The sequence below is a fragment of the Cephus cinctus genome, unplaced genomic scaffold, assembly GCF_000341935.2.
Source record: "Cephus cinctus unplaced genomic scaffold, Ccin1 Ccin1_scaffold0705, whole genome shotgun sequence".
Lineage (NCBI taxonomy): Eukaryota > Metazoa > Arthropoda > Insecta > Hymenoptera > Cephidae > Cephus > Cephus cinctus.
In genome coordinates this window covers 233,982-256,202 of record NW_014333325.1, presented here as the reverse complement: position 1 = coordinate 256,202, position 22,221 = coordinate 233,982, and the positions used below count along the sequence as shown (strand labels likewise).

General features: G+C 36.0%; 1 protein-coding gene across 6 annotated transcripts in view; it reads left to right on the top strand.

Annotated features, from left to right (window-relative positions):
* LOC107270137 overlaps positions 1 to 22,221 on the top strand; it is a 98,134-nt gene that overhangs the window by 5,024 nt on the left and 70,889 nt on the right. For 3 of the 6 annotated variants that reach the window (XM_015744855.2, XM_025087564.1, XM_025087565.1), the window contains exons 3-4: positions 980 to 1,123; positions 1,585 to 1,709. In XM_015744855.2, coding sequence (XP_015600341.1) covers positions 980 to 1,123; positions 1,585 to 1,709 — 269 coding nt within the window. Of the gene's footprint in view, positions 1 to 979; positions 1,124 to 1,584; positions 1,710 to 2,373; positions 2,690 to 22,221 lie in introns of those variants that run through there. The other 3 variants (XR_001538246.2, XR_001538245.2, XM_015744856.2) reach the window with 2 other exon arrangements.

Here is a 22,221-nt window from a genome sequence, read left to right as displayed (position 1 = left end):
GATATTATTAATGGATATAAAAGGTAAATAGTAGCTGACGAGTCTGACTTTATTATAGTTTGGATTCATCTATTTATAATTTTATTATATTTTTTACGACTTTTCGATTCTATATTCAAAGTTTATTATCGTCACGTGATCCGGCAATGAAAACTTCTACGTTATAAACGAGCACAGCATTTCAAAATGAGTATATGACCTGCAATTGCTATTGTGATATTTTCATTAATTGGATTATCTCCACCGGGATACTGATGATGATCGTGGTGATAGTTATCGTATATCTCACAGTGCGCGGTGAAATGAAAACATAGTGCTCAGTGGCCTCAAAAAAATCGAATGAAACGCGCAAAATTTTCGAAATAATACACTCGGGTGATATTTTCCTTTTGTTTCGTATCCTATCAATAAAAAGCTTATATAAAAAGCAATTGATCGAAAATAACGAACTTAAACAATTCCATATCAATTCTTCTTAGTATTTACTATTACACAACCTGAAGGTAGTTCTGTCATATGAATCGAATGAACAAACGCCAACTTCAGTTCGTGCAATACTTCCGAATAGCACTGTACATATAAATCTTACTGTAACGAAATGATTATTGATAGTTTATAATCCTCATGATATATTTCGTATCCGTTTCGAATTACTTATTACAATACCAAAAGGTCATCTCATCGTTATGCTGTTCTATTAAAAAGGATGAATCGTTTAGAAAAAAAAAAGAATGTACTGGACTCTCATGGTTAATCACGTTATAATATGATGTGCTGTAACGTATTGTACGGATCGTACGTATTTGTGTACACGTACCAGTCAGCTGGTATGTATATCACATTTGGGGTCATAAAGGTCATTGAATTTATTGACCTCATAAAATTTTAAGATGGGCGGAGTCTGAATTTTTTGTTTCATCCTCAAGAGGTCTCGCCAGACTTTCGAACTAATCCTTTAATACCGTTCTGCATGAAACAGGTCGAGTCGTTACCCAGGAAGCGATCAACTGGCGATCATTTCGACATCTTTGAGAACAAAATGGCTTCTCAGAGTTCGATAAATGAAGCTGAGGAATTATCGACATTTTCACGAACGATGATGATGCCCAAGGACGAACTTCCGGTAAAATATTATTTAATGATAACTATTATTTTCATTTGCCTTTATACTTCAATTTAATCAAAGATAACTGATTTGTGTTTAATTCTATATTTATATTTCATCCGTGACTGACCAATGCTATTGAGTCTTATGCTAATTATAAAAAAAAATGTAGGTTAGAAAAAAATGTCATGCTTCGTTGAATTCATAAAAGACAAGAACTATGTTTCGAGATAACTCGATAACTCGAATTTATTATCGTGTTGACTCTTCAGGGACGATGGTAAGGAAATGGGCAGGAGTGTAAAAAAAACGATGAATAGAGTTTCTTCCATTTCGGATCCAATATATGAAATCCATTGAATCCGGACATCCGCCAAGACATCATGCACGTCTTGGCTGTCCGTTCGAATGAGAACCATACATTTCTGTGGAATATGCAATGCAGATGCCAAGAATAATATAGAGTTTATGCAATGTAGATGCCAAGCTGGTCACTGAAACAGCCAACGAGATCCAACATTTGCCGGCGGAAGAATTCAAGATGGCCTATGGAAGTTAGTGCCCCATTGAATATTTCGAATTTCGAGCATCTAGTACCAGAACGGTGAGTCTCTTCTCCCGGACCTTGGGAAAGGACTATAAGTCATATATTATCATTCACAAAATAATATCTTTCTCTGTGTAATGAGTACAGCAAAACGTAACTTGAGTACATTTAATTCGAAAAAGTCATTGCGATTTGATTTTGTTTTTAAACAATATTGAGATGAAACTGTCTTGTGTATTTCACTGTATCGCCTCCTGAGTTAAACAAATAGTGCAGTTTGCTTCTACTTGAAGAAGTTATCGGTTATTATTATAAATGTTTTTTATATTAAAATAATATTTTAATTCGCTTCACAATTTTGACTCAAGTTTTATGAATTTCAATGCTTTAAGAAAAAACATGAATTATACGGTTCCGTTTTGAACTGGTTAAAATTGAAATTGTTAAAGCGTGTTTTGGAATTGCTCGATCTGAAACTAAAGGATATAACTAAGATTTGCGACAAATCATTTCCATATGAGATACAATTGGTGAACCTTAGATTATTAGACTTTGTATGTATTTAACAAGCTGAAAAATAATCTTTTTAACATCATCTAATAGCCGTGTTTCATATAGTGCACTGTGCCAATGCTTTTTTTTGACAGATCGAAAATAATAAAGTGTAGTCATTTTTTCTTTTCAATTTCAAAAAATTACACATAATTTTGTTTATATATAGGTAAATGAAATTGGTTAGAGACTTTTAATCCAGCAAGGATACACGATAACGATTATCAGGGATATTGATCTGTATCATGGCACACTGTTGCTTCAATCGAGAAGCGAATGACTTCTTCCAAGAACCCGAGATAAGTCACTATCAGCAGCGCCTGAATGTCTGACAAATAACACGATAACACAATCGGCCAGTATCGCTAATAAACAGTTGGTGCAAAAAATCCTTGATTAAAGATTGATTTAAGTCTGGGAATTAGCATTTGTCAATGTATCTAAAAATGTAGGCAGCGATCAGTTCGTGCTGTGCATAGAAATCCTATTTCCTTTAAAGCCTTTGACAAGTGGGTCAACTTCAAGAATAGACGTAAAGATAAACCATCAATTAGTACCACAGGTTGCGTAACGCCTGTCGCTCGTTGTAGATTTGACAAAAGTCACGTAGACCTGAAAGCTTTCTGCAGAAACTGTCTTCAACGTAAACACGATTGCGTACCTGTAGTTTTCGTACTTCTGGAAACTGTCCAAGTACATCGATGGTCCTTGTGGCCAGGTGTTGGTAAAATTCTTATAATTAACGTAAATTCGATATTTGCAATAAAATCTACATAAAAAGTTCGTCTTCAATATCGAATGACTTCTGACGATGATTTTAACAAGTTAGAATTACTTTGTTATCGCTGACTTGAAAATTTACAACGACGAAGCAAATAATTAAATTATATAAAAATTTCTGACAACCGTACTATATAAACATTACATTTTATAAGGACATAGTTCAGTATTTTCCATATAAAGAATATAATTCACACAAGCTAACACGTAGGTTCGTAGCGTCAAGAAAAGAAGAAGATGGCTTTCTATTGGCCTGTTTCTTCTTTTCAAGAAGCTTTAATTTAGCTGGCAGTTGCGCAATGATTTTTAAGTACGGTAAACTAGTTTTTTACTAGATCATTCGACAGTTTATACATTTTCTTCTAGACTCTTAACCTCAAACGATCCTCAATAACCTTCAATCGAGAAGCATTCGCGTGATTATTAATTGTGACGATGTTGTTACATTTTTTACGTCAGTTCACTTCTGAGGACAGAATTCGAAATGCATTGTGAAAAAATGAATGTATCTGAAATTTCACAAAATTTTCACTCTTTCCGCTAAAAACCGAATTTATTCCAATTTTAGCAAACGCATTGCCAAACTTTCAAATAGTCATCTCAAAAATGCTATCACTTTGTATGTACAGTTAAGCATTGGGATCTATAGCATAGATTCTGTACTTATCGTTACACATTTTTCATTACGCCAATGCCATGCTCCTTTACATTAAAAAAAAATAGTAATGAGGTAAAAGAAAAAAAAAATGATTGAAAAAAATTAATAAGGAAGCTTCAGTCTACAAATTAGAAAATCAAAAGAGGTGAAACTTCTTTTGTCATTTTCAATTATATTCTGTTTTACTGAATCACCAATTTAACTCTTTGCGCTCATCGAGTATCTGATTTTAAATTATTAATGGCACGACTAATGCAGTTACCATGTTGTTTGCTCCAACCATGTCTATCAAATAAAGTTGATAGTATTGCACGTTTTTATTGAGCGAAAATCATTATCGACATTAGTATCATTTGATAAAGATAAATTTATCATCGACTGTAGATTATACACGTTCAGTTCACAGGCGATGTCGTCATATAAAGATCTGCGAATCAATTTAGTTTCTGGTACTCGTGTAAACCAAAAATCGTCAATTCCACAGGGAAAATGGATGAAAGAAATTTAAACGCTTCGTTCGTATCTGCTTTATTGTATTTTCCATAGAAACATGTCAAACATTGCTCGTCGAAGTAACAGTTGTATTCGACAACGATACGAGTTTTCTTTCTCAATGACTTATCGCGACCATTTACATTGACTTTTTATACAGGTATGAGTTCCTCGTTACGTTTAAGGTGAATTTTCAAGCTTCCGTCGAAGAGCATTCTTTACTTTGGTCGCCAAGGAACATGCACGTATAGAGACGTGTCTACGTACCATAAACGGGGTGCGTCGCGGTTTTGATAAATTGCGCAAACTTTTGGCGAGTCACGCCGTTCTGATTCCGTAAATCGGAGTCGTCCAGGACATTTATAATGTTCCCAAGACTAAGGAAGATGGCTGTCAGCTGTGAAACAGCACAAGGATGCAGTTTGAATAATTTTATAATAATTCAAGAAGCACAGAGTCTATTGCGAAATTTGTTCATAGGAAAAGTTTATAAAAGTCTTCGAAACGATACGTGATCAAAAAATATTTTGTGCAATATCAAAATTTTACACATTAATAATAATATTAATACAACGGATAAATAATACAAAATAAAAACTAGAACAAATATTCTCGACCAGTACAGATGATCAGTACACACACCCTCATCCACACATAATTCTTACTTCATTTCGAAACGATACCGATTGACTACAACCGACATTACATTGGCTCCAGGCTTTGAGCGGATACGAATCAGGTGTCGAACCAACTTGGTTTATTCAGGTCGGAAGTGACTGAGCGTTTACTCATTAAGACTGGAGTACCTTAAAAACGATTGGCCAGAGGCCAAAGGGATATAGCAATAATTAATTTGCGTTGTTTACGCCCGTTTGGCGAAATGCCCTAGAAGCTGGATTCGTATTCGTGATACACGAAGGGTGCTGATACACGAGGAGCGTTGCGAATAGATCGAAAAGTGAGGAGTTAAGGAAGTTGTGAAGCAGGAATTGGAGAGAGAGAGAGAGAGAGAGAGAGAGAGAGAGAGAGAGAGAGAGAGAGAGAGAGATTTTCATGAACGTCCGAATAACTCAGAGATATAGTAATGGAAATGAATATTTATTTCATGCTTGATACATTTTTCATAATCAGAAAATGAATGTAGAAACAGAGCATGAATGATTTTCTGCTAAAATACAAAAGTCAAGGAATACAAGTGTCTGAAGATATTTTTTACACTGCAACATGTAGCTACTATTACGTTTAATTTTCATGAATAATAATTAATAATAAATTCCCTTTATATAATTGATTAGCGAGTAAAATACCTTAAAGTGACACATGGTAACACTTGTATCGTACTAGGAATTACTATTAAAATTTCTGAATTGCCAATGCTCCTTTGCCAAAGGTAATTAATGGTTTTATATTGATTTACAATAAGTTACCTTTGGTAAAAAGAAAACATTGGCAATAGGAAGTCCTGTTGGATGCTTCGCATTTTTCTATCTGTCACTCTAAGTTAATTTTTTGCATTTTGGAGACCGACTATAATATACATACTTTAATTCGTATGCTTATACACTTATTAGTATCCTTGATACATCCTAATCTCATCTATAAAATGTTCAGATAAGTGAATTGTCAAAAATACTTTTTACTCAAGAATTATTGTCCATCAATCCTTTGTAACATTACCGAATGCTTCGACTCGACGAATAGTTATAAAATATCTTGAAAAAGCAGCTGCGAAGAAATCTCGGAGTTAAAGATCTCGTTCGAGTATTGGAATCATAATACATTTTCAAATTATATTTCTCATGCATGTATCGAATATATTTTAAGCAACTTTCCTCTTTGCTCGTTCCTGGAACATTTTTATACGGTACCGCTATGATCTTGATAGAAAAGATAAAATTTCTCTTATCCTTCTCCTAATTTGCTGTCAGCCCTGAGTGAGAAGTTATCTATGTTTACCTGAGTCCCTCTGGCGGCATTTTACAAATTTATTGTTTTGTTTTTCCTCTCTATCTCTCTCGTTCTAGCAACTTCTAACAACTTCTGTTATAACAATAAAGCAGCACAGAAGTGAATTAATGATTTTAGAAATTTAACGAAGCTCCTTCATATAATCGCATAAAATCACTGTGCGTCTTCTCATGGGTTATAAAGCTAAAGAGTCCCTCGAATGTGAAACTGGTCTCACGGTTCTATTTTATAATAATAACTTACGCCATTATAATTTTATCGCTATTCCTGCATTATTCTACATAACAGTACCTCATACATATATTTTATTCTTTTAAAAGTCATCGTTCATGAATTTCCTTGAAACTCCTCAATGTGCCTTGTCGATCCGAAGATCTAGCAATGCATTGAACACCCATGCTGATTGTTGAATAATACAAAGCGAGTTCTTAGAAGCTATTCAGGAATGGCATACGCGGAAATAGCTTCCTCTAGATCCAACAAAGTGTGCAGTTGTCGCCTTCGCTCGTGATTGTATTGCTTTTACTTTCAATTACAGCTCTTGTACGCAACTACTTAACCTCAAAATAGTGCTTAATGTCTTTGGTATGTTTTACAGTGAATTCAGATTCTAGTTCCAATCTATACAAGTTATGCTACGCCGAGGTTAAACTTAATGTGCAAAACTACAAGAATTGTCTGTCAGTGAATTGGCAACTGATCCTTATAATTATGATTTTTCTTTGCAGATGCAAAACAATGAATTATTTTGCCTTTCCGTACAATCACTGAAGTATATCCTAGAAGAGGGAAATACAATATTTAAGTGCACCACCATATAACATTTCATAAGATATTATAAGATAAATTTTATTCAAAGGCTTACGTGTCTTGCTGGGGATTTCATTGATTTTCATCTGTCAAAAAAACAAGGCTGCAATGTAGAACCTTGCAAATTGCTTCCTCATTATTTTACTTGGTTTTTTCTATCACAATGATGCAAAGTAGAATCTGAGACTTTGCTTCTTGATTCTTTTCCTTCGTTCACAAAGCCTCCACTATGAGGAAGTTTTTTTATTTATTTTGGCTATTTATACACATACATACAGTTAAAAGTGAGGTAAAAAAAAACAATAACGATAATTTTTTGAAAATTTCAAAACCACGTAAAATCTGAACCGCTTTAGCGATCTTGTCGAAATTCAATACCAAACAACATTGAACGTATTTTCAGTTATGAAGAACTATTTAGCTAAATCGTCGAACCTTTACGAAAGTTAGAGCGACCACGCCCTTTTTTCAAAAAATTTTAAATGACAAAATCTGAATCGCTGCATATATTTCATTAAAAATCGCAACATTTAAAGAGGGATATCTACTTTACTTGCATGCCAAATTTCAGTCCGATCGTTCTAACGTACTGAGTAAGAGGCAATTGAATTTTCGAAGCCCTGCACACACACGCACACACACATACATACGGACTTTTTTTCTAAACTACTTTTCTTGACCTTTTAGACCATGTTAAGTATCCTAACATGAAAATCTCGAAAAAAAATTTTTCATGAAAACAGCTTTCTCTATGAGGAAGCAAAAAGGATATTTTAGTCGTGGACTGACTATAGGTATATAAGTGTCACAACCAGATTCATTTATAATCCCTTTGACGTAGCGATTGTGAATGGTACTGAATTGAAATATTAAATCTTTTTGACAAAAGCCTTTAGATTTGTATCAGAGATAAGCCTTGCCTTAGAAGACGCCAGCTGATTGCAAACGAGTCAATCTATAATTAGTCTTAAAATTTTTTCTCATTTATATTTATAATCATTGTCGTTTTCGCTGACACATTTTAATTGTAAAAATACTGTGTATACGTTATATTAACTTGTGAATTACTTGGGCAGCTTAAATGCCTATTTGAAAATGCTCGTCAGTTGGTAACTTGATTAGACGTTATTTCATTGATATCTTTTTAACTATTGCATCAGAAATATCTATACATTCGAATCCGAGTAGAAATATTTTTTTTACGTCACTTTAAAATACCACTGAATGGATAGTTTCGTATTTTAAAAAATAAATTGCATCAGAATCTTATCACTTGGCTGATGTAACTAAACTGGTTTTCTTCTGAACATAATTTCTGTTATGATGTGATAATATTGATAGATCCATTATTATTGTGTACATAAAAGCCAGTTGATTCAACTCTATGTTCACGGTCTTTGCGAAAAGTGATTACATAGCAAATATGATATTATTCACGTGACGAATATTTGTATTATCGTTATCGGTTCGGATAGCTTAGTCTGTAAGATTATTAAGAAAAGATCGAAATTTCGATATTTACGAAGTTTGGCATATGGGTATATTAGAAAATTCGCGAATTGCTCCTTTCAGCATAATTCTATACTTTGCACGTCAGTTTGAGCAATGACTTCGTAGGGCTATTTACATTTATCATCTTACAGAAATTTGTTCCATCTAATCGCAAATACTTGGCGCTCAATAATACGTTACGCTTACGCATTTAACGGAGCGGACCAAAGGGATATATAGTTCCGCAAGACGTTTCGCAAAGGGAGCAATTACTGCTTTGGCTCAAACACGGCTCGAGGATGGCACGTTTGCCAACTAATACCAAGTATAATAATTTTACGTGAACCCGAAAAGCGGCCAAGTTACTTGTAAATTTCATTACCAATTGTGAACAGAGATCATGGTTACCAACCGTATACAAATAATTGTTATTTATTCAACTTCACGTATTACAGTACCTATAGTCGGTCCAGAGGTTGGATGAGTATTTTTGAGAGATTGGAAAAAATCAAGTCTCTGGCAAGATGCACGTGTCACTGCATCAAATCATACAAAATATGTATGGTTTTACACGAAATATTTTTTATTTTCCAATTTTACCATACATTCACGTTACTTTATGAAAAACACGTGTCATTTGTCAAAGATTGTATTGCTCGGGAACTGTCAAAAAAAGAAGGCACGTTAATCTCGTAGACCAGCTATATATGCACAGTAGATACATTAATATCATTGATAGTGAAATCGATTTAAAAGAATCTAATTGATAAGCAATTTTAATTATAGGATATCGATTGATTCTGATACTAAATATTATGTGCAGGCTTTAGATCGATTTGTTTAAGTTTTTCAATAGTTCCAATTAAACATTTTCAAATCTATCTTTTTTTCAACTATAGGAACACCCTTTTCGAAATGGGTAAAGTCAAACAATATTCAAATAAAAATCAAAGTGCGTTTGATTGCACTGTACCGATCGGTTGTTACGCCAATGGCGAATCGATACATCTCCGTTAATTTTCCAGGGAACGGAATAGTATTTCATTACGGCAGAGTACAGTGGTACAGGTTTGAAGTATCATCTTCGTAAATCAGAATTCCATTTCAGAATTCGATATTGCATTGATGATTAATCATCATGGTGAACGACTATTAATATAACCGCATTAATTTTGGACGTTTATGTAGAGCAAGTATTTCGTCAGAATGGAAAGCAACGGACCGCATTGATATAAAGTGATAAAAGATAAGAATAATAAATTGCAGAATCCAAAAATCATATTTAATAGTATGTCCCGAATAGGTGGTTAATATCAAAATAGAATTTTTGTGGTTTTCAAAATTACATTTTTTTTTTTTTTTCAAAAAAATTATACTATTTCGTACAAAATGAAGTTCGTCACGGGACAAATTTTTTATAGAAATTTTGACCATAATTATTATTTAATCTAACATTCAAATTGGTATCACTGCGTTACATGATTTCTGACAGCAGTGATATGGTAATCAGAATTAATGCAAGGGTTTACCTAGTATCAAACAAGCCGTGATAAAAATGTCCAATTAAGCGTTCCTTACGGCAGCCAATTAAAAGCAGTATGTCGGAAAAGGAAATGACGGGTGAGAGGGTATTTGCCGATAATTTACCGTCACTGATAAACAGTACACTACGTGAACAAGCAATCAATAGGTTGACTAACTACACAAAGGGCCTACAGTTGACCGTTCTATAAAAATTGTTAAAAAAAGAAAAGTAAATTCTGTTACACAGTATACGCACAAAGAAAAAACGAGAACATCCCGTTCATGATGATATTTCATATTGATCTTGACGAAAAAAAAAAAAGAAAAAAATTCACATGACTAATACTAAAGAATCTACTGGGAGAAGATGAAGAATAAAAAAAAAACATTTCCATGAAACAAATTGATTTGAAATTGAATTGTAATCTTTTTTTTAGTTTTTCCGAAAAATCTTTAAATTACCCGTCAACATTCTTTTGAAAATCACGATAATACTACAATTGTTTCCGCCATTATATTCACCGTCAACAGCACCGTTTGACCAGTTTTTACATTTTTCACCAAAATCAATAATAGGACGTTGTACCTTGATATTTATTTCGAAATAATTTCAAAGAGTCGCACGTGCTCTACGTAATACAGTAGTACGATCAGATAACTTGCATAAATGATTTGATGCGTGAATCGATGACAATCGTCACGGCGAATTGTGACCTCCGTGTCTTGTTGCTCCTTTAAAAGGCTTTCTTACATCAGCTGGTAGAGTTCGTGCTGTTACCAGGCAACTGAGTGAGACGTAGCGACTGTATAGCAGCAGGTGGGACAAGGAAGGTAGACGCATGCAACTGAACTAGGAAACCGAGGGAGAGAAACAGAGAGAGAGGGATAAGGGGTGAAGGGGAGAAGGGGGGAGACAGAGAAATACAGCTCGCTCCGAACAGAATGAGACGGCAAAGCCTGTAGGGCTTGATATAGGTTAGGTTAGGTTCTGCTCTCTGACTGGGGCAGAGCGAGTGAGACGAATGTATAGCGAATGCATCCGGTGGAAGAAGGAGAATGTTTACCGTTAGGATAGTATAGAACAGTCGTACGTGTACTACACAGGTAGCACAGTGATACAAGTAGTAGTAGTAGCGATGGAAGTATAGCGATAAAGGGCCGTGAAAATAAGGGGCAGGGACGGCTAGTAGAGGGAGGGATTAGTAAAGAGAGAAAGATCTACGCTACCACTCGGTGATACGAGTGGAAGTGAGGGCATCTAAACTCGGTTGGAGAAGGAATAACGATTATCAGGCAGTAGCGTATTTTTGAAATTGTAAGAAAAAAAGTAAATTTTTACATTTTACAGGTCACTTATCCTTCGAGAACTGTTATCCCTTGTATCCAGGAGGAAACACGTATGTGTATAATTATTGTTGGAAATTAAATTTTTCCAAGGTTAAACCACTCGTATTACAAGATTTAACGTGAAAATGACATCCTACGAATTTCATTCGGTAGGCCCCCGTTGGTCGTTGGTTCTTGGTACGGCCCTGCACGGAACTTTCAGATTCGGAGAAAGAGAGAGTAAAGAGGCGCAAGGCAGTGTAGGGAAACTGTACCTGCGTGCGTTTGTATGGGTAGAGAGAGGAAGAAAGAAGGAGAGAGAGAGGGAGAGAGAGAGAGAGAGAGCTAGGGCAAAAATGAAACGTATCGAACAAAGAGAGAAAGATGCAGACGAAGAGAGAAACGCAGAGTTAACGTATATCTATACAGAGGTGGAGAACTCCGGACGAAATACACATCAATTTTGTGTGAGTGCGACAAGGTGCGAACTACGTGCGTTAACACAGACCAGACCGAGAGGGTAAATCTCATCCGTGGAATATTCCGCTGAACTCTGGTAGATGTCGGGGAAATAGAACGTGGTGGAATGACAAGGGAACGTGGTACCGGTGAGGGGAATGATGAGGAGGGGTAATGGGGGACTGAAAGGATTGGAGAAGCAGTAGGGTTGTTGGATGAAGGGTGACAAGGAGGTTTCAGGGTAGAGAAGGAAAAATGGCCGAACGGTGGACTAGATAAAGAGTTTCCGTACACAGGAAGCGAGGAGTGCATATATGTATGTACACTGGTTTCCTTAAGTCGGGATCGACCGAAGAAGTCAAAAATACATGAATGAGATATACGTTGACGTCGTTAAGACTGCAGCGAACGGCATCGTGTAACTGGGACTGCTGCCTTGCAGATGTCTATCAAGCGTAGGACAAAGTACGTGTACACAAGAATTCGTTAGGACCGACGAGCCACAAGTTATAAACATAATTTTCAATTTTCAATCTGAAAGCGTCTTTGTTGATTCTATGCAGGTGGAAAATAGGAAAAAACTATATAACGAAACGGTGGATAAATAGAGCTACCTATCGAGGTCCGCGCATGCAATCCTGTCACGAAGCTGAATTCCGTTTAATTAGAATACATCTAGCACATGCCATCTGTAAAAGTAACAACTTGTCAAATAGGCCTGCACGAATTTGCATTGTGTCAATGATACAGCCCATTGTTCGTTTGGCGCGTACGGACGCGACCTGACTAATAATGCCGAAATTAACAGAAGGAATCAGCTTACGTGTTAACGACAGTCATCGAACATGAATTACGTAAATATATATACAGTACCGTATGTACGAACGTGACTTACAAGTTAGAGCACAGAGAAGGAAGATTTTTCGTGTTGTCGTAGTTTCTACGAAGATCAATTGAGACCTCGCTACGCGGGAATTACGTTAATTCGGGCCAATTGCCGTAAACGAAGCGTAAAAGGGAAAGTCTGACTTAAAAAAAAGAACATAAAATGGCAGAAAGGAAAAAAACAATTGGGAATAAAAGTGGCGGAAAATTGAACGCTCGTGTAAAAAAAAAAGTCGTATCATTGAAGGGGCTCTGGCCTCATGCGTTAAGTGTAACGTTAATTGAGCATTGTTTTGGGCTTTAAGGTTCTCTCACGAAAGGACTAATAATTACGTGGAGAGCGACATACGAAACGAGCGACTAATTAAAGACTTACACGCATTACGATTGCGTAGCTACTAATGTATGCTTATAAAACAGGCACACGCTCGCTCTGTTTAACTTATTCAAATTTATTATGTAATCGATATATATTTATACATGCAGGTATTCTATTTATGTGCATGCAAACGTGTACGCGTGTATATTTGGAAGAATGGGAAGCACGTTTTAGACTGTTTGTAAACACTTGAGGTCTACACGTGATATCTGGTATTTTGCAATACAGTAATATGCCGTAGCATCCTTTACTAACGAATTCTCCAACAGTTGCTCGATCTTGAGTTGTCGTAAATAATAATTAACGATAACTGGTTAAATCCAAATGCATCTTTGTTCGACAGCTACTAAAGTAATTTCAATAATATCGTGGATGTGAATTTATTTTGCAAAATAAAATAATAAAACTCGCTGGAACCGTAATTTTGTTTGCGTATATAAGCCAAAAAATTGGGGTCACGAGATTCGCTTTCTCGGGCTATAAGCAAAAGAAATGGATCAGATAGAAATCTATTATCTTCCTCGAGCGTATCTTTAGAAGAAAGCTCATGGACGTCGACTCGAAGCTTCATACTACGAGGGAATCCGCTGGCGAATATTTTTACTTCGTACTCCTATGTATACAGTTATACTAGTTTAGCCCATTTAGCCCATACACACAAGATTACCAACTGAATGCAAAACATCACGGTAGAATAATTTCTTCATCCGTATACCTTATCTCCTTTATCCGACTCCTTTCATAAAGTCTTGATACAAATTCGGTATTCCTAGCAGCTGAAATCTCTCGGAATAGCCGTAGCAAGTCTACCAATGATAAACGAGTTGCTTTTATGTACCTACTAAGAACGATGAGATACAGTAATAACGCCATGGATAATTTTATCAAGGAATTATGCGAAACAACATGGAGATCAAAGGGAAGGAAGTGGCCTTAAGATTTCAGTTGTACGGTATGGCAATGAAAAATTTAAATACGTTTAAATAAAATATTTGTTACTCTGTCTCGAGTTTCAGATCGTACCAATAATTTTGCTCATTTGTCCATTTGCACCGGTAGTACGTGATAACTGGATCAATCCTCGAGCGATGGATCCGATTGATCATTCGAGCATTGGCAAGACTTTTCGTCCTACTTTGAGAGTCGATACCCACATGTACGTATATATGCACGGCCACTGGTTTATCCAGCACTTGATACCCACGCGTGTACGCATAGGCCGGGCACGTTTGTGTATACGTGCGATGGTGTAAAATTCTAGGTGAAACGATCCCAGCACTCATTGCTATACCATCTAATCGCGTCCAAACCATCAGCACAGTGCCCATCTTTCATGTACTCTTAGCAGGGCAGCCTCCCTCTATGTGACGCATAATAATTTCAACGAACACAGTGGCTCTTTGTGTTTGGCCTCGAAGTTGCCTGGCTGCTCGGTCGTACGCAGAGACTGCTGGAGACCGAACGGGTCGCGGAGTGGGGCGATCGAGTCACGGCGCGAGGGTGAATTGAGGGCGGGGCGAGGGGGAGAAGTAGAAAAGGAGAGAAGAGTACGAAATTGCTATCTGTTGTCTGTGTTTATTATATAGTAGGGCGCATGCGCGTTACGCTCTTCTTTGTTCACCTTTCTCTCCCACCACGCCGGCTTCCCCCACCCGTGCCCGTTCTCACTGGCAATGTGCGTATTTTGAGAACAGGGACTTCTCCCAGTGCTTCCTATGTTTTGCCCTCTCACTATATTGTGCTGACTTTATACCCCCCCGTTGGCATTTGTCAGTATTTTTTCACTCTGTCTCTCCCTCTTCTCTCCTTGTCTCACTCATTCACTCCACGAAGCTTTCTGTCAGTTCATCCTTAATAACCAACTCGCTCGCACCTTCCTTGATCTAGGACATCTTTAGTCCGTCCGTCTTCTCCTGGTAAGAGAGGCAAGACGGCTATATTTAAAGACTAGGAGCCTGCTCTGGCAACGCATAATAATTCACCCTGATGCTGACTGCCCAATTATTGGCTTTCTATTAATATATCTATATACAGGTTCCAATTTGAATTCCTTCGTATTTCTTCGTTCGTTCGTTTCCATTCATCATTTTATGTGTACGCTATTGTTTTCGCCATTTATTAGTACTAGATAAAAGAATCATAAGTATATGTTTTCGAGGTGACGTCCGTGATTATTGATTTGTCATTCGTCCATTTAATATAAAATACTAAGATCTTGTTTCGAACGTATCTTTACTGTTTCTTCGAAATATGAAAATATTTAATGATTCTACCACTGTAAGTGTACAGCGTCGTGAATGGATCTCCTACCTAGAATCATTTGAACCTCGCAGTCCCGATGGCAAAGAGACACGAGTGAAACGTTCTCCAGGCAAAAGCAATTATTGGCCTGGTTATAAAAACTGGAACCCTTAACCTTTCTCCGGGGACTGTTTTGTCGCTTTGGGACAACTTTGGGGCCTCGACGATCACCGTAGCTACCAGACAACGTTTATTGCGTTAAGAAGAAACTGTTACGTCCGAGAACGCAGCTACGTGCGCAACGTTCCAGCAAACAGTTCGCTATGGATAGCATCTAGAGCAACGAGACTCTCGTAATTATCTTGTTACGATAATCTTACAGGAATCAGCGATGTTCTTAGACAAAGGATCGGCATTTGATCCGCCGATACTTTTATCCTTCCGACGTTTTGAAGGTTAAGGCTTATCTTTTTCTTTACAAAAAAAAAAACACCACCCAATCAGAATGGCACTTTGAACTGAACGGGGGACCGCTTCAGGTAGTTCACTGATCCCATACCTAACATTTTCCAGGCACTGACCTATTATATAACCTCAAATTTCTTCCAATTATGTAATTCAAGAGTCGCTGGAAATCAGATTGAATTGCGATATCGATAGGAATACGTATAAGTTCGAAAGTGCAATGATGCATCTAAGAAATGCACAGGCATATAACAATGTTAGAAATACCCATAAGCAATGTAATTTTTAAAATTTTTGAATGATTACTGAAAATAGCATTACATATGAGTATCCCTAATATTATTTGATCCAGTTACCGTTACGGTATCTGATGAATGCATTGTTAGAGATCTCGATACACGATACCCTTATACACGATAACGTCAAAGATAAATCAAGTATCAAAGGTACAATCTTCCTAAGAGATTGAAAAATAGATTTTCTATAAAGAAAAAATAAATTTCTGCATTTTTCGGTGCAACCTCGTAAACGTGAGAGGTGAATGAACCCATGCTTTATAATTTTTTGCATTCTGTCACCGACAATGAAACTAATTGTAAGAGTGGAATATCATTCGCACGTAGCAGTGGGTTGCGCGTTGTTATTTTAACGTTGAAATCTTCAAATTATTTATTTTTTATTATTCGCTCAAACGAATAACATATTTTCGTTGTTAGAATTCTGCGAGGGTGACGGTTGAATTTATAGCTTTAATTATTACTGGTAGGTATACATGTTCACGCATCTCTTTCTTTTTGCTTTTTTTTTCTTTTCTATTGCATAAAATGACCAAACCTATTTTTATTATTTTACTTATCAACTTCTACCAAATTTTTTGAGTATCTTTTGTGCGCCCTCTTTCTGCTAATAGTGTGACCAATAAAAAGCATGAACAAGCGCGGTGCCGGAAATCTGACAAAGCAAATAGACTCCGGGCACATACCTGCAATGGAGCTGATCAGGCAACAAGTGGTCCCCTGATAGGAATTTCTATGTGTATACACGCAATGACCGTATACCTAATAAGAAAAAAAAAAAGTATTTAAAGTTGGTACAAAAAATGCATACCATGCTCGTCAAACAATTTGTAGGTTAGTTTTTTGTATTTTGAGATAAAAAAATTTTATTTTCCATTACTAAAATTATTCATAAAAGTGCAGTATACAGTTAACGTGAATGATACAATAAATGATTATCATATGTCATACGTATGTTGCATATCAAAATTTTGATATTTGAGTAATTTGAATAATTGAATTTCGACAATTATCACAACCGTACAGATTAAATAGAGTAATTAACATTTCCGTTCGTTTATTCATTTCCTCCGTAATTATAATAAAGCTATTGAAAATCGAGCGACACGCTATATCTGAACTACCCTTTTTTTGTTACACAACAATAACATCCTCTTTGTTCTGTAATATTCTAATGATCAATACGCACCGTGCGTAACGAACCGGGTCCATCGCAATGGACAATTGTCTCATATGATAATTTATTTATTATTGTTAACTACCATAGCGTATCATAGTCAAAAAGCCTCTACGAGGTTTGTTTCGTTCACTGATGCGCGCAGGTTGTTGCGCGCGCACGTATAAATGCGTTACAACATCGAGTCTTTAAATTGAAAAACCGTAATGGAAAAGGGCCCAATTTCGGTTGGTAGTGCCCCATGCTGATTAGGCGTCATAAATTTAAGAAGCTCTAGGGGAAGTATATTTATTTCAAATAATGACCCAAAGTACGGGTCTCGTGGAAACTTACAGACACCGCAAAGCACACGTTACGGTTTCCGAGGGAATTGGGCCCTCTCGCTGGGCGTATTATGTTAAGGTATTAACTAGGGTTCCACCGAATAACATTTATTTTTTTAACCGGAGGGCCTATCCCGAAGCGGACTATATGCTGGCCCCTTAGATAATGACAAGGTCCAATAAATGTAAAACAGTCTTCCTAGTTCTTAGATAGGATCCTATGAAACACGTGGGAGTTTTTTTATGCATTATACCATCAACAAATATTAACCAAGCAGGAAACCCTATAGCCAGGGGTACCTGAACTGTGCAGTAGCGTTTTGTGTATTCGTCGTGGCGAAAATTGTGAATTCTTTTGCGCGTGCGCTAATTTGAATCCGGAAATGTTACATGTCTGTCGGTATCTCATTTGTATTCGAGATCTGATTTTTTGGTTTAATTATAAACTTTTTTGTCGTTCATTTCGAACTCTGGGTACGGTCGTATTTTTGTGGATATACATATTCATTTTTTGTGATTGCCATTACGTAAGGTATTTCCATATGTTCCATATGGTCGTACTTCAAATGGTCGTGGGAATGCATATTTTTGTAGGGAAATTTTCAGGCAGAATGCTTTGAGTGATTGGATTGCCTGTTATACGGAAAATCAAATTCGGGTGGGGACGATATAGTGATGTTTGTAAACTTTTAGTGTTCTCAACTTTGAATTGGTGGATTTGCGAAATTGTTATGTTTTTTATAATGGCTAATGGACGAGCTGCAATTGCATGGTTTAGATGGATGTGCTTCGGGATAAGTTTGTCGGCTAAGATGTTTCATTTATTTTTTCCCCTTTTTCAATTTACTGTTTTTCCTTTCATTTTATGATTATTACTTGTTATTTGAGACCTCGACGAAATTATTGTTTAACGTGAAGTCTAGTCTTTTTTTTTGTACTTATACAAGCTTGTATAGATTCGATTGCGAGAATTATTGAGCAAAATTGAAAATTCGTCCTTATTAATTTTTGTTTAATATTTTTAATTTCGTGTTTAACGGTATAGGGGAATTTTTAAAATTTTTAGCATCTACTTTACACGTAAACATTAGGAATCAGCATAGAATCGGATGAACTCTTCAATTATCTACTAAGTCGTGTTGAATTAATAGTCAATATAATTCATGCGAAGATACTTTTTTTCAATTAAATTATTAATATTTCCGAATCTGGGCGCCATAGAGTGTACGTACTGATAATGCCAACCATTCCGTGAATAATTCCGGCAAATAATTGAATTTTTACTTTTAATCATTATCTATTCATAAAAAGTGAATCGATAGACTTAATCATTTCACTACTTGTCAAATAGTCACAATTTAATCATAGATTAACACAGCATTGTTTTTAATCCTTATTTATTAATTTCTTCCTTACATGGTTCAAGCGTGAAAATGATGTTAATACAAAATAAAAAGAGACACCCCTAAGTAACCCATAGAATCAATATGAATTTTTAAAATTTTTCTATTTATATAACAAATTTATTGACTGCTATTACCCTGTTTCCCCTTCTAATAAAAAAAAAAAAAAAAGATAATTTCCGGTAAAAATAATCTAAACCTAAAATGAGTTCCCGCTAATTCCCATTCTCAAGTTATAAATTAACACCAGCTTTAATTCAACGACCATTCCTATCCTATGAACCATGCATTTAGTAACACCGGAATACTAACATATATCCCATTGGGGGTACCCCATTTCAGATGATTTTCGGAACCCTTTAGCCGTGAGGGTTAATCCATAATGGGGGGATATGGGATTTTACGTGGGTCATCATTTCGGATTTTCCAGTTAAAATATTAACTGGTACTCCCTATCTCGTTTCTACCGGGTGGTCACAAAACTCTAATCCTTCATACCACACGCTATACTAGCAGCATAGAATATTGGATGACTAGTTAATTTTACGAGAGTTCGGAACAAAGGAAAAATAGACCTATAGACCAACCAAGTAAATATCACGATTTCGTTATCGATAGTACTAAAACTGTCCAGTGACCAACTTCAGCTGCCATACTTGTTGTCTTACTTGTCTATTCCGATGAACTTATTGATTTCATAAGCCCAACGCCTTGCACTACTCCCGGGCTCTTTTGTTCTCAAGGTGGCTATAGTGCTTAAGAGGCATATACTATGTATGTCATTCAACAAGATATTTGCAGTTTACCGATTCTTCCAAAAATTTTTATCAACCAAGAACAATTGCATTGATTTATCTTCGTCGCATTAGTTTCGCTCTTTGCTATGCGGTACGTAAAAATATTTCATGAAATTCAACTACCACGTGACACCAAGTCAATTTTTCGAATGTTCAAACCGAAATTAATCGAAAAAATGAATTGTGTCTTTCGTTCGCAATCAATTAATAAATATTAATAACATCGCGATATAATTTCAATGTCCAGTCACAATTCTCCATAAGTCCACAACAGAAGGCATTGAAATTGTCGTATAACCTAAAAGCCGTGTAGGTACTCGGTCTATATAGGTATACCTATACTCAACACTATGCAGTTAGTAGATTGGTAGAAGAATACAATAAAAACAATAAGGGCGGCAAGGTCTACATGAAAACGCGCTTTACCACTAGATCCTACAATGATCCTAGTTTATAATGTACTGTTTGCTTCAATTTGTTAATGGACTCCACTCCGAATAGAACAAGCAGAGCTGTTTCGAAATGACCGTTAATTCGAAAGCTAGGCTTCCTGACCATTTCCGTCGCGGTGTGTCAGCACCAGGGTGAAATCCGCTTGTAACCCTAAAAGTACTATTGCACTGTAACCTATGGCATTTCTGACAGTATTCTCTTCTACATACATACAGTCTCTACGATGAATATTAATCCGACGTTTCACCTCTGCTTATAATTCAAACAGACCGCGTAACGGTATGCTGGGCGACGGCGAATGAACCGAGTTCTTAAAAATTTTGGACGTGTGTAACAACGTGAGTTTGATGAAAATTTACATTCGGTAAAATAGAAGGTGGAGTTAATTAAGATTTTGATGATTCGTTAATTAACTGAAACTCAGTGACTCTTTACGTAATTCACATACGTAACGTGTACGTGTTATAAACGATTTCAGGATAAAATTTAATTGATATTATGTAAATGGATTTTCACAGATTTTTTTTAAATTTAATCATACGAGTATCAAGTTATTTATAACAATTTTTTTATTAAGAGAACCTCCTTATTCAAACACTTATGGCTCAAAGACTCGTTTAAAATTCGTCTCGTATCACGTACAGGTTATAATTGAATTCTATGTAAACTATATTTTCTCGATACAGACCCAGTCAGTTTTATATATATATATATATTATTGATAGTCTTCGAGAATCACATATGCCATTCATAATGTATTTTTAATACACAGTTTCGCCATTGATATTTTCTTAAAGCAGAGATAATTATTTATTCATCTTTTCTTATCATATTTTCTATGCTTCGTTGATGGACCAGTGGTGTTGACTTTTTTGTTGCCATAAGAAATACACACCTATAGGGTCTCTCGTACCACGTGCCACCACTAAAACTTCAATTCGTAATGTTAAAAATAAAAAAAAAATAAAAATAAAGATCGTGAAGTAGTGTACAAAAATCTTTATAACATTAATAATCATAAGATCGATACACGGAATATTACGGAATTATCATTCACTGATCACTTTCAAACGGTTTGTATTATTTAGTTTTGAGGCTTTCGCCGCCAAAATTATCAATAAAATTCATGACTTTCGGATAGATGCCGCGTGCAGTTTCAACGTCTTACCGACGTTTCGCAAACGTTCCAGTCTGCATCGTCAGGGCTAGGGAGCTCCAGTACTGTATACCATGACTTACGATACGTATTCTGCCTTTTTCCAACGATACAACCTCAAAATCAAAAGCATGTTATGCATATGGCTTAATAAAAGTAGATTAAAAAACGTATAAATACGCACAGACTTTGCCACCAGAATGTGTTGGTTCTGCGATAGATAGCAAATAAACGGACTAAACGTCAGGTGGTGCGTTTATCGTGAAAACCCCTGTATATTTTGCCTATACTGTCTAGATGGATGTAACTGAGAAGTTGCGTAATCATTTGTCACTTTGTTTACACTGCTGGTCCCACGTGGTACGTGATCGGATTAAAAAAATAAAATAATAAGCAGGGTTGGTTATAAATTTGTACCGTATTAAATCGTCCATCAATGTGTTGAGAATATCTGTGCTCTTTAAATATGAGATAACTTTTTGTTGTTTAAAATAAGAATATTTCTTTTTTTCTATTATCAATAATTATTGTATTTGATAGGAGTGCTTTCTTTCTATTCTTTCTGCCACGATTGATAATTCTACCCACACTCTCCCGAACGTTACTCATTACTCCATCAATATACTCGTTACTCATCACTACTCGTCGGTAATGGGCCAATGAGTAATCCAACGTAATATAACGTAACCCAACTTGAACTAATCAAAATCAATTGACTGGGACGTAATCAGAGTGACGCGATAATAAAAAAAAATACACGATAAGCTGCCCCCGCAACTCACAATCAGCACTATAGGTACGCGCTTACATTTAACGCTGTTTAAATGCATTACGTATACACCGCGAAGGGGTTAAGGGTTAACAGCTATAAGAGGGTCGTAAGCCGAAATTCGAATTATGAAGCATGAAAGTTGTGGAATATTTTTATTAGAGA